Source organism: Muscardinus avellanarius (genome assembly GCF_963383645.1).
Source record: "Muscardinus avellanarius genome assembly, chromosome: 9".
NCBI lineage: Eukaryota > Metazoa > Chordata > Mammalia > Rodentia > Gliridae > Muscardinus > Muscardinus avellanarius.
The window spans coordinates 5,707,219-5,721,211 of NC_137795.1; the positions used below are offsets into that span (position 1 = coordinate 5,707,219).

Consider the following 13,993-nt stretch of genomic DNA (forward strand, 5'->3'; position numbering starts at 1 on the left):
TCTTTAAAGATCCAAACCAAAAACGTGACTTGTGAGTCATACCCACTAAGACTCAAAGCGACCACAGCTTTGCTTCTTTTTCCCCAGCAGCCTTGTGACAAGTAGCTCATCCAAACATATCACTAAAGGGAGGGGAAACTGCACCCACTAAAAGATGTGGGGGACAGGCTGTGTCCTGCTCTGACTTACTCCATGATGTACAGAAGAGTAGTTTCCTGGCTGTGCCTACTCTGAGTTATTCCATTTAATAAAGCAGTAGTTGGCCATGAGTTACACCATTTTGAGTACAAGTGTCAAGTTATATGCCTCCACACCGTTGGTACAGATAAAGACCATCAGCAGTGCAGCACAACTGTAAGTAAGCCATTATCTGACAAATACATTAATTGTGCTAATGAAAAATGACCGCCTGTGAACGTACAGAATTAAATCAGGAGCACGTGGACACATGGGCATATCAAACCTTGTCAAAGAAACCTGGCCTGTGAGCTTATCAAACACATCAGATCACCAAATGAAGCAACCCCCCTCACTGGAGGCCCGTAAGAGGAGAAGCACCCCAAGACCAGTCAGGGTGGCACACCCACCCATCATCAAACCATCGGGTGAACATGTCACTGTCAACAGTCACTGTCAACATGCTATGAGGCCCCTCAGCTCTGCTGGAGTCATGCAGATCCTGGCCTAGAATAAATTCCACACCTGACAGCTTTGTGGCCACAAGTTCTTGGCCAGTTAGAGCCCAGAACAAGTTGTTTGCCAGTTAAGATCTTATCATAGCACCTGCAGTGACTGGCATTTCTTTGTGCTCTCCTGCTTTCCTCCCAGTGTGGCCTCTGCGAAGCTCAGCCTGCTGACTCTCCCAGGCCCTTCCTTCCTGAACCCAGGGCTGCTCTACCACTGAGCTGCACTCCCCAGCCCTTCTTATTTACAGATCAGGTCTTGCTACACTGCACAGGCTGGCCTCAAACTTGTGACCCTCCTGCCTTAGCCTTCCAAACTGCTGGGATTCCAGGTGTGTACCACCACACCTGGCTTCTTAGCCTTTCCATCTTCCATAGCCTATCGATATCTTTGTGTGAAGAATGATGTGTGACTTCACTGTTACAGATAGTAATTAAGACTGGAATAAAAGAGCCTGTGATTGCCCCACTTATGGCTATTAAATGACCCACAAATACTCAGTGAATTACAACTACTGAAAGTGACAGGGCAGGGGGTGTAGCTGGGAGGTCAAATGCCCTGTGTTCCATCCCCAGACCTGCAAAAAAAAAGTGACACAGTTTGTGAATTTATTGTTATTCAATAAATTCTGACATCATGGAAAGATACAAACATGTCTGGTCTATGCTAATGGCATAACTTGTTTATGATAATAGATACTTAAGTCATAAAATTTACATATAATTCATTCTTGGGCAAGCAATTCTGAGTTTGTTTGTTTGTTTTCGGTACTGGGACTGGAACCCAGGGGCTTTCTACCTCTGAGCTACACCCCCAGTCCTATTTATTTTTTGAAACAGGGTCTCACTGAGTTGAAAAGAGCCTCGCTAAGTAGCTGAGGCTGTCTGCGAACTGCGATCCTCCTGTCTCAGCCTCCCAAATGCTGGGATTACAAGTATGCACCACCACGCCTGGCTCAATTTTGAGTTTCAATAAATGCACAGCCCTCTAATAACCACCACAATAATCATGCAGGTGCAGAAGATGCAGAAAACTTCTATTCTCCAATTCCTCGTGCTACTCCTTTGTAGTCAGCCCCCTTCATCTTTTTCCCCTGGCCACCCACTGTAGTGGTTGCATTTTACATTTGAATTATTTTCCAGTTTTCTTGGAGACTTCCTCTTTGACCTATGTTACTTTGAAGTGTACTGTTTAATTTCCTAATGTTTGAGGATTCTACACATCTTTCTGTTACTGAATAGTAGTTTACTTATGTTAAAGAGACAGAATATCAGAACATTCTTTTGAGAAGGCTTGGTAAAATTCATATTATGGCCCAAAATATGGCCTATCCTGGTAAATGTTCCAAGTGTATTTGAAAAAGAAAAAAACCTCAAAAATCAATACTCTTGTTATATCTCCTTGTTATACACACAAGAGAGAGAGAGCTACAGTGGGCTCACGCCAACATGGCTTGATCACAACCCCTCAAATACATAACTAGTTGAAAATCCACTAAGTGAAATGTTGGCCTCTTGGTAGACTGCATCACTCTGCCTATAAATTCACCACATCAGAACTTTGGCCAATTAAGATGGCATGGACATCAGAAATTTATGCTCATATTGTTTAGCAGGAAAGAACTCACTGAAAATTTTAAATTCCTAAAAAATGCTACTGTGTAGAAATGCAGGAAAAAACCAAGGGCCTATTTGAATCCTTTACATAAAAATAAGCCAAAAAGAAAAAAAAAGTGATGGAGAGGTGCTTTTTTATCAATCAGAGGAAGAAAAACTAGTGACCATAATAAAGGGAAAGCAACGTGGAAGAAGCAAAAAAATTGAAGAAATTTCTTAACTTCCTGAAGCTTTTGTTTTCTCTAAAACTGCAGTGAGTTTAAAGTGGTTCCTCCTAGTCTCTTTCAAGTTTTCAAAACTCTAAATCTAATTCTAATATAAAGCAACAGCAACTCGATTCTCAGAATCTGTTTCAAGACAAACTAAAATCAAGAAAATAAAATAAGTTTAAAATTCTTGATAGGATTGACAATCTTTCGACAGTGGTGAGTCAGACCTTATTTACTTCCCATAAATAAATAACTCATGTATGGGTTATAAACCAATTACGTTTATAAGCATATATATAATTATAACATCACACACTATGCACGTTATATAAATGTGTTATCAGTGAAGAAACCCTCCCATTTCAAACTGAAGCAAAGCACAGTTATTGATCTAAAGTGACCCCTGGCCTCCGACGCCTTGCTGGTCCCTGGCATCCAGCCTCCTGCTCAGCCACACCTCTTCCCATCAGAGTCCTTTCCGGTACCTCAGCCTTGCTAGCAGAGACCACAGGGCAGTGGAGAGCAAAGCCTTGGGCTCCTCTGCCAGGTCAGTCAGTAACATTTTTGCTATAACTGAGAAGATGGAAGAAAGAAGAAACACCTCTTATGGTAAGAGAAAACAACCAAGCATTAGTTAAATTACAGGCCTCTTAATTTACATTAATTAATCCACACAGTATTTTTTGAGTAGTTATAATTTGCTAGGCTTGCAGATTGGAGAAAAGGCCCCAGCTCTTAAGAAGTAACAGTCTAACAGGAAGTCAGGCTTGCAGATGATGAGACTATAATTATGATTATATAAAATTCTCTTTAGAACTTTCTATTAGAGCTTTCTGTCTAGTCACCTCCTGTGTGCTTTGGGTGGGGATGTAGGTAGAGCATTTGCCTAGCATGTGTGAGGCCAGGGGTTCTATTCCCCGCACCGCAATACATTAGTAAATAAACAACTCTGTGGCAACCAAACTGTCTACTTATTTGTTCTGGGCCACGATTATGTTCCACCTAAATCTTACCTAAGAGAACAGTCAGAGAACTTTGGCTCTAGTTCAGACCATGATACCCACAAGTGTCATCTTGAGCATGTCCCATAGTTCCTCTGGGCATGATGTTCCAATTTACACACAGAAATTGAGTCCAGTTTTAAGGTCTCTTGCAGGCTCAACACATCATTTTCTGACTGTAATGTCTCTCTCAATAGATCCAGCATTCTATCACCAGCCAAGCTGCAACCCTGAGGGTCATTTCTGCCCCATCCCTTCAGCCCAGTCACAGAGTCCTTCCCAGTCACCCTCAGTTCTGCTCTTGGCTTCAACACGCCCACAATGGGACTGAGTGTGAAGCCATGAAAAAGACAGCGATGGAGACGGGGCTCAACTTACTAGCTATGTGTCTAGGTTCTGCACCTTGTGAGGCCTGGTTTGTCCATCTGAAAAATGCACTTCCTCTTTCCTCATCCTCCCCCACCCCGACACACTTCAGCTCTCTTACCTCTCATCGCTTTTTGGCCAGGTTAATCTCCCCTAAACACCAATTTTACCTGCTCTTTCTTCCTGTTCAGAAATGCCCAGTGACTCCCCACCACACCCACCATAAATTCTCAGGCTTGGTTTAATAATCCAACCCTATCCTAATAACACCCTAGTATTTCCTCCTACTCCTAGGAAGGAACTTACTTACTTATCTACTTAATTTATGTGGTGATGATTGAACCCAACAGCATTCTACCTCTAAGCTACATCTCCAGTCCTATTTACTTTTTACTTGAAAACAGCGTCTCACTAAGCTGCAGAGGCTGGCCTCAAAACAGCGACCCCCCTCACTGAATATCCCAAGTGCTGGGATTACAGGTGTGCATCGCGCCTGGCTAGGAACTCCTGTTAGTACGACTGCTTTCTTCCACGGGGGTCACTTCTGCTCACTGCAGTGCCCTCATGTGCCCTTTCTGTTCACACCAATTCAACCCAAGCTTCAGCGCCTCTTCCATGAAGGCTTCTCTAATCACCTCTGAATTTCTTGACAAAAGCATGCCTCTCTTTTGGCTAGTTGCACACTCTCCTCCCCCTCTTGCCTTTTCCCTTCCTAATTTCTGGCTGCCTATGTTGGCCTCAGATGTGCGCATCTCCATCCAAGTGGTGTATATCGGCCAGGAGGAGAAAAACAAGGAACTTCTGCGATGCCATCCTGGATGAACCAAGCCTGGATGAACCTGCCTGTCGGAGGCACCCTACATTCACCTTCAAGATCCCAGTGAAGATATCTGGGGTGAAGGGTAACACCTAACTTCTCTTGGGGCCAGCTATATGCATGTGGACCCTTCATACCTTTCTCATCACTTGAAAACTTAAGAGGTCAAAATCACAAATTTAACTGCATTTTCTTGGTTGAAAAGGATTTTCCCTTGAGCATACAGATCATATCTTACTTAAAGCAGTATCCTCAACATCATACAGAGTCTGATAAAAAGCAAGCAATCATTAAGTGTTTCATGAGCCAGGCGCGGTGGCGCATGCTTGTCATCCCAGCATTTAGGAGGCTGAAACAGGATTGTGGTTTGTGGACAGCCTCAGCTACTTAGTGAGGGCCTTTGCAACTCAGTGGGATCCTATTTCCAAATAAAGAATAAAAAAAACTTGGGCTGCAGGGGGTATAGCTCAGAGGCAGAATGCCTTTGGATTCCATCCCCAGTACTGAAAAAAAAAAGTTTCAAGAATGAATAAAAAAGGGGTGTCAGTGTTGAAAGTAAACTGGTGAAACCATTTATCTGGTATTTAAAAATTAACAGAGAACCATCCTTATCTTGGTATATCAGAACAATTCTATCTGAAGGAGTGGATACTCAAACAAATAATATTTTTGTTTCCTTTGAGGTGACAGGACTAAGGAGATGTGACAGTACTTTCTTTGGAGAGGACAATGTATGCATTTTCTATTTTTCCATCTCTTCTGGTGCTACCACACACTCCGTAAGCAAGCTTATTATTATGGTTGTTGTCTAATCCATCTGCCTGTTTTATTGAATGTCTCAAATCTACTCCTAATGGAATTTAACTGGCTTTTGCTTAATCTAAACAAAAATGAGAGTTAACAGTGACAGGAAGTGGTAAGATAAAATACTCAGAGTGCAGCCCAAGAACAAGGATCCCCAGTCTTCACCACTTCAATGACATACACAAGACTCCCTGGTCACTCCCACCACCTCCGACCACATCTCACATCAGAGCCAGTGGGGAGACTTGTGCCGCTTTTGATGAGGTGCCAATGAGGGAAGGCCACAACATCTTTTAAGTTCATTAACAATTTTTTTTCTGGAATCAAAAACAAAGGCCAGTGATACACAGAACTACACAGTCAGTAATTATCATTCATTCAGGGCAGCCATGTGACTGTCACATAGGGCCAATTCCAATTTTTTTTTAAGGTGGTACTGGGGGTGGAACCCAGAGGCTTTCTACCTCCAGGCTATACTCCCAGACCTATTTTATATTTTATTTGGAAACAGGGTCTCACTAAGTTGCTGAGAGCCTCAGTAAGTAGCTGAGGCTGGTTTCGAACCAGTGTGATCCTCCTGTCTCAGCCTCCCAAGCGCAAGGATTACAAGGGTGTGCCACCACGCCCAGCCAATTCCAAAAATTTGATGGTTTATTCGGATCTTTTCCTTTATAATTTATCCTCTGACATCCAAAGGGAAGATTTAAAGGACTCACAATACATGTATTCACAGAAGTCACAAGCAGTCATAATTTCCACACAAAAAGATGAATACAGATTGCATTTTCCAGACAATTATCCACGCGATTCACCCTTGAGTGAACTATGTACCAGGTGGGATTATATATATTAACCATTTAATCTTTTTTTTTTTGCTGGTACTGGGGATGAAACCCAGAGGCATTTTACCCCCAAATGACACCCCAGCCCTATTTTTTTTTTAATTCTTTATTTTGAAACAGGGTCTCACTGAGTTACAAAGGGCCTAAGTTGCTGAGGCTGTCCGCAAACTGCGATCCTCCTGTCTCTGCCTCCCAAATGCTGGGGCCCGGCCAGTTAACCATTTCATCTTAACAAACCTAGAAATGCCCATTATTACTGCTGTTATTTTAAAGCTGAGGCTCAAGGAGATTAAGTAACTTGGTCAAGGTGTCAGAACTAGTAAGTCAGGGAGCAGAGGTTTGAACTCAGGATTCTCTGACTACAACTGTTTGCACTTAAACACTCAAACATTCTGGCCTGTGACTGGGCTTTGGGGGGGGGGGATACTGGGGATGGAACCCAGAGACAGTCTACCTCTGAGCTACAACCGCAGCCTTATTTTTTATTCTTTATTTTGTAATTTTTTTTTTTTTTTTTTTTTTTTTTTTTTTTTGGTGGTACTGGGGTTCCTGGAAGCCCTTCTACCTCCGGGCTACACTCCCAGACCTATTTTTACATTTTTATATTTGGAAACAGGGTCTCCTAAGCCAACGCACGCGGCTGGCTTCGAACCTGCGCGATCCTCCTGTCTCTGCTTCCCAAGCGCAGGGATTACAAGCTGCGCCACCACGCCAGGCTTATTCTTTATTTTGAAACATGGTTTCACTGAGTTGCAAAGGATCTCACTATGTAGCTGAGGCTGTCCTTGAACTGCAATCCTCCTGCCTCAGCTTCCTGAATGCTGGCATTACAAGATTACAAGTGTGCACCACCATGCTTTATTTTTATTTTGAAATAGGATCTTGCTAGGTTGATGAGATACTCACTACTTGCTGAGGCTGCTCTCGAACCTGCAATCCTCCTGCTCGGCCTCCAAAGTACTGGGATTACAAGTGTGCACCACCATGCCAGGCAACTTGTACATTTTAAATGGACAAATTTTAGGGTTCTTGTATTATGCCAATAAAAATGCTAAAATGACAACTGCCAAGCGTGGTGGCGCAGCTTGTAATCCCCCGCGCTTGGGAGGCGGAGACAGGAGGATCGCGCAGGTTCGAAGCCAGCCGCACTGGCTTTAAGGGACCCTGTTTCCAAATAAAAATATAAAACAGGTCTGGGAGTGTAGCCTGGAGAGGGGTTTCCAGGAACCCCAGTACCACCAAAATAATAATAATAATAATAATAATAATAATAATAATAATAAATAAAATAAAATGACAACAACAAAAAATGTTAACCGCTGGTAGAGAGACCTTGAATACTGCTCTGGATCACTCAGGTTGTAGATGTCTTCCTGGCAGTGTTTGCACAGCACAGACATTTACGGCAAGAATCACCTTCCTCTACCTGGGGGAAGGAAAATCATAGCACCTCCCCATGACAACCATCCAGCCAGCATGATCCAGCCAGCCAGCATGATCCAGCCAGCCAGTATGATGCAAGCTTCTGTTATTTTTGAAATCCAGTGCTGCAGAATACCTGTGCCCTACCTAGCCTGCTGGAGAGACCCGCAAAGCCTGCAACTGGCTGGAGCTCACAGCAGCAGCCCTCCTGCCTGCTGAGTAGGCAGAAAAGCACCTAAAACTGCCAAGTGGAGAGCACAGCTTAAACAAATTCCTGAGGGCAAAACTTATGCACGATATCGGGCACGCAAAGCTGCCTTCATTCCTGAACTACCTCCCACCCCCAAAGAGAGTATTGTATTCTAGGTCAAACATACTTCAAATATAGGTGCACTATGAATCAGCTGGAGTTATATAATGATCAAGCAGGCAAGACATTTACAAGCATTACATAATGGAGCGCCAACTCTGGAGCCACTTTGTATGCGCTCGGGCTCACGCCACTGTTCTGCGGTGTCTTCACCTGGAAAATGGGAGTGTTAGGAAACAGCCTCTCAAAATGGCTGAGAGTAAATGAGGTAATATGTGTAAAATGTATTTTGAATAGTGGCTGGCACACTACGTGCTGGTCAGTCCCTTACTATTCTTATAAATGGATAAATCCCCCCTTTTTTTCTTTTGGTACTGAGCTTGAACCCAGGTGGTATTTACCTCTAAGCCACACTCAGATCTATTTACTTATTTTTATTTTGAAACAGGTCTTGTATGTTTGCTGAGTTGCTGAGGCTTGGCCTTGAACCTGTTATCCTGTCTCAACCTCCTAAATACTGGGATCGCAGGTGCCAGGTTATAATCCTATTAGTTTATGGAGGGAGGTAATAGAGCTCGAGGTAAAGTGAGTGCAGTTGGCAGTGGCAGAAACGGCACTTGTCTTCAGGTCTCTGATCCCTGCGCCAGTGTTCTAGAGGACTAATATCCAGCCCTGTGTGTATAACACTTCTTTAATTAATTTTTAGGTCTCTAAAGATACAAATAAACACACAGTGCCTAGCAGTAGCATATTGTGTATGCCACAAAATATGAAGGGATGTAAAATGTTTATTTTATTCCTTTTGCATCCTAAATCTAATCCTCTAACATTTGAAAAGAGAGTCAACAGCAAATCCCAGAATGTCCAATGTTCTGCCCTTCAAAAAGCAGGGTGGCCAACAAGGTTTTGTTTTGCATTCTGCATTGAAGGAGCACAGGGCACATGAGCATGCCCAGAAACTGAGTGAAAAATAAACTTTTCTTCTTTTCTGTTTCTGCGTTCCTGAACTACATTCATGTAAGCAATAATACCTATACATTTAATTTAAGATGCTCACAAAATAGAATACTTGGCAAACACAATAAATGTAGCAGGATCGATACAAAGCCATGACCAGAAAACTTTCTACACTGCAAAAAGAGCAAACTGCTTCAGATCTCTTCACTTCCCTCTCACACGTACACGTGAGCACATGAAATCACACCAGCGTGTCCAGAGCAGCCTCTGGGCCGTACCCTCAGGCCTCGCACACAGCCCTGAGCCTGTGTTGTCCCTCCACCCTCCTCTGCTCTCCAGCCAGACCAGGCCTCTTTCCTCAAACTCGCTGGTCTCTGTCCGGCTTTGAGACCTCCCCACCAGCATTCCCAGCACCTGAAAAGTTCTTCCCCAAACCTCCAACTGCACCTTTGCCTCCGCCCACCCAACCAGACAACTTGATCTTCTTCAGCCTCTGCCTACTTATAAGTGGCCTTCCCCCAAAACCCAGACTGCTCCCTACCCCACTCCACCCCACCACACACACTCGGAAGATGCTGCTAACCACTTAGTCATAAGCCAACCTACCTACCTACCTTCCTTTCTACCTACGTGTTGAACCCAGGGGTATTCTACCTCTGAACTATAACGCCAGCCCTTTTTATTTATTTTGAAACAGGGTCTAAGTTGCTTGAGGCTGGCCTCAAACTTGCAATCCTCTTCTCTCAGTCTCCCAAGTACTGGGATTACAGGTGTGCACCACCACACCCAGCTCAATAAATATCTTTTTAACCACCAGACTTCAGACTCAATGAGGAAAGGAGTTCTCTGTCTTGTTCAACATGCTTCCCTAGATCCTAGCAAAGTGCTCATCCTAGATGAATGAAATTAACATCTGGGGCTGGGGTATATATAGGTCAAGACTTGTGCATACATGCCCTGAGTTGATCCACAGCACCACTACACCTACACACACACACACACACACACACACACACACACACACACACACACGGAAGGGGAACTAACAATATTCTTCAAAGATTCAAAGATAACTGAAGTTACGGCATGGTGACACATGCCTGTAATCCCAGTACTTGGGAGGGTGAGACAGGAGGATCGCAGGTTCGAGGACAGCCTCAGCCAAGTAGTGAGCCTTTCATCAACCTATCGAGACCCTGTTTCAAAATAAAATTATAGAAAGGGCTGAGGGTGTAGCTCAGAGGTAGCATGCCCCTGGGTTCAATCCCTAGTACCATCAAAATAAATAAGATTTTCACCACTCAAAAGTATTCCATACCAAGCTGTCCACATGACATACACATACAAACTACTTAAAAAGACACAAAAGTTATGAACTCCTTTTGAAGAAAATTTCAGAATGAACATATTCTTGGATTGGGATTATCTATACTTTAAAGTTACAATGTGAAAAACTACAAAAAGAAGTTACTTTTAAAAATTAAGCAGCAGAAGAAAAAGTAGTGATGTAATGTCTCCATTACAGTGTGTTATTGACACTCAAATGTGCTTTTTAGGAGACCAACCAGCAAAGGAGGCTGGAGGAAACAAGAATGTATGTGATCTTCTTAGGCTATTAACATCCTCAAATAAACTCATCTTCTAATAAAAAAGGTACTGAACCACCTATTATATTATTTAGTATATTCTCAATATATCCAGAAAAAGTAGCCAGTAGTGTGATGAGTTTCTAGGAACATGCCCACAGGAGGGGCATGCCAGTCAAGAAGCAGCAGCACCAGGCCCACAGCTCTGCGCTGGCGTGGTGGGCACACCTGTAATTCCAGCTACTCCAAAGCTGAAGCAAGAGGATCCCAAATTTGAGGGAAGCCTGGGCAATTTAGTGAAGCCATTTCTTTTTTTTTTTTTTAATTAATTTATTTTTTAAATTGGTGCATTGTAGTCATATATCAATCACATTGGAGTACAAGACTTGAGAGGATATACAAGCACACATCATCCAATTAGCCCTCCTCCAGCCCCCGTCCCATTCCCTCCCCCTCCCTCCATCCCACACTTCTTTGGTGATTTACTTTGATACATTTGTTTATGTACCTCCTGCATTTTAAAGAGGCTCTGTCCTCCAGTAGTGAAGCCATTTCTAATATAAAAATGGCCCGGGATGTAGCTCAGGGTGCAGTGCTTGCCCAATCTGCTCAGGGCCTGGGTTCAATCCCTAGTACTAAGGAGAGAAACAACAAGACAGATACCTTTAGCAACGGCCCTCTTTAGGGCTTGGCTCTGGCACCACTCACTTAAGTGAGTATTAACTTCTCTTACCTGAATAAGAAAAAAGAGACTTTTCCCCAACAGAACAGATGGCATGGGCATCACAAAACAAAGATTCCAAAAGATCCTTTTGGAGAAATTTTTCTTTAGTGAGGGATACACAAGGATAATAGGAAAAAATTAAAAGGCATTTTACCATCAAGAAATAGGTAGTGTATTAAAAGATCTGACTTTCCATACAGAAAGAAGGGGAAAATGGGAAAAAAAAAAAGAAGGGGTTTAAAAAGGGAGGGGGCAGGAAGCAATGAGGAAAAACAGGAAGAGTAGGGCGAGTGAAAGAAAAGCCTGTGTGAAAGAAAGGAATGAAGGATCAGTAACTAAATTTAATTAAATATGTAAGACCCACACATCTCACAGCTTAGGGAGGCTTCAAAAAGAAACTCTCCCCTTAGATTAGCAGAGTGCTAAGCAGCTTCTGGTCTTTACCAAACTGAGGCCCAGCTCTGAATTATCCACACCTCCTCTAATCTAACTACTGGCATCAGTCAAGGACCTTGGAGCAGAGGCCAGGTCTGCTGAAGAAAACACCTCTCAGCTGTCTCTAGTAGTGATCACGGAAAAAAAGCAAACTTACTGCTAAGTACACTATTCAGAGGAAAGAAATTCTGACACACTCATCCTGAAAACACACAAAGCATCATCACAGTACTTTTAAACAACAGTCCTTCAAGAAAGGGTGGGAAAAGCTGGGCGTGGTGGCGCACGCTTGTAATCCCAGCATTTGGGAAGCTGAGACAGGAGGATCATGGCTCCCCTCGCTGACAGCCTCAGCTATTTAGTGAGGCCCTCTGCAACTCAGTGAGACCCTGTTTCAAAATAAAGAATAAAAAATAGGGTTGGGGTGGAGCTCTGAGGTAGAATGCCCCTGGTTTCCACCCTCAGTATTGCAAAATAAATAAATAAATAAATAAATAAATAAATAGTTGGGAAAATCTTTCTCCTCCGCTCTACCGGACACTGGGAACTTTTCTAGGTTCAAACACATCGCCATTAAAAATTTTAAATGTTTAGCCCGTTTTTTTTTTTTTAACAACAAAAAGTTTAATCCCCAAAATCCTCCTGGCAGTTTCCAGCTTTTACTAAATACTAGTTATACAAATAATAATAAAAAAAAAGTGCTCGGTTGGAATCATCGTCCACAGCTGAGGACCAGTCCTAACCTTCTCAAGGTATGAAGAGAACACTTGCAGAAACTGGAAAGGGAGCAGGGTACTATTTTCAAGCCATTCTGTTCGGCAGGGCGGGGGGACCGTTGCTAATACTGCGTTCATTTTGTGGTAATTTGAGTCTATAGTACAAAGGAAATCCTCAGAAAAATCAAAACCCTTCTGCGTACTTGGGCGGCGTGACAGTGGCGGGCTGGAGTGGAGGCTCCCTGGCACACCGAGGGCAGACGGGGGCCCAGCCACGTTGTGCACCCGGGACCCTGATAAGGGCCCTTGCACCCTGGGGATCGAGACCCTGATAGGGGCCCCTGCACCCTGGGGGTCGGGACCCTGATAAGGGCCCCTGCACCCTGGGGGTCGGGACCCTGATAGGGGCCCCTGCACCCTGGGGGTCGGGACCCTGATAGGGGCCCCTGCACCCTGGGGGTCGGGACCCTGATAGGGGCCCCTGCACCCTGGGGGTCGGGACCCTGATAAGGGCCCCTGCACCCTGGGGGTCGGGACCCTGATAAGGGCCCTTGCACCCTGGGGGTCGGGACCCTGATAGGAGCCCTTGCACCCTGGGGGTCGGGACCCTGATAGGGGCCCCTGCACCCTGGGGGTCGGGACCCTGAGAAGGGCCCCTGCACCCTGGGGGTCGGGACCCTGATAGGGGCCCCTGCACCCTGGGGGCCGGGTCCCTGATAAGGGCCCTTGCACCCTGGGGGTCGGGACCCTGATAAGGGCCCTTGCACCCTGGGGGTCGGGCGGCTGGCATCCCGGGCACCCCGCGCCTCCCCGGGCACCGCGCCTCGGGTCTGCAGCTCTTGTGGGAGCTTCGCGGGGCGCGAGGACGGAGCGCGGCGCCCCGACCCCCGCCAGCCCGCCCGGAGACAAAGGCGGCGCCACTCACCGCTCAGGTAGTTGGTCCACTTGTACAGCACGCCCTCCATGGCGCCGCCGGCCTCGCCCGCGCTCACTGGCGCAGCGCCCCCGCGGCGGCCATGGCCCGGCGCCCCGGCCGCCTCACATCCTCGGCGGGGCGGGGTCGCGGGGCGGCGGGAGGCCTCGGGCGGGCCCGAGGGCGGCGAGCCGGGCGGCGGTCGCGGGCGGCGCCACCGCGGCTACCTGGGCCTCCACCGGTCGGCCGGAGCCGCTCGCGCATGCGCAGTGCGGCCGGCGCGCTCCCGAGGTCCACGCCGGGCTTTCGCGGCCGCGCGTGCGCGCCCCCGAGGTCCACGCCGGGCTTTCGCGGCCGCGCGCGCGCGCTCCCGAGGTCCACGCCGGGCTTTCGCGGCCGCGCGCGCGCTCCCGAGGTCCACGCCGGGCTTTCGCGGCCGCGCGCGCGCGCTCCCGAGGTCCGCGCCGGGCTTTCGCGGCCGCGCGTGCGCGCTCCCGAGGTCCACGCCGGGCTTTCGCGGCCGCGCGGGCTGACGAGCGCCCGGGAGGAGGGACAGCGGACTGTAAACCCTGCCGTCCCCAGCTCGCAGTG

The 13,993-nt window shown here is 46.2% G+C and overlaps 1 protein-coding gene across 1 annotated transcript in view; it reads right to left on the bottom strand.

The window, feature by feature from the left end:
- The window catches only part of PLEKHA8 (pleckstrin homology domain containing A8), a gene marked incomplete at both ends in the record, with an annotated part of 51,021 nt that extends 37,567 nt beyond the window's left edge, over nt 1-13,454 (bottom strand). The window contains 1 exon segment of the mRNA XM_080701587.1: nt 13,415-13,454. Within this exon segment, the coding sequence (XP_080557713.1) occupies nt 13,415-13,454 (40 nt within the window).
- Between the last annotated feature and the right edge of the window lie 539 nt (nt 13,455-13,993).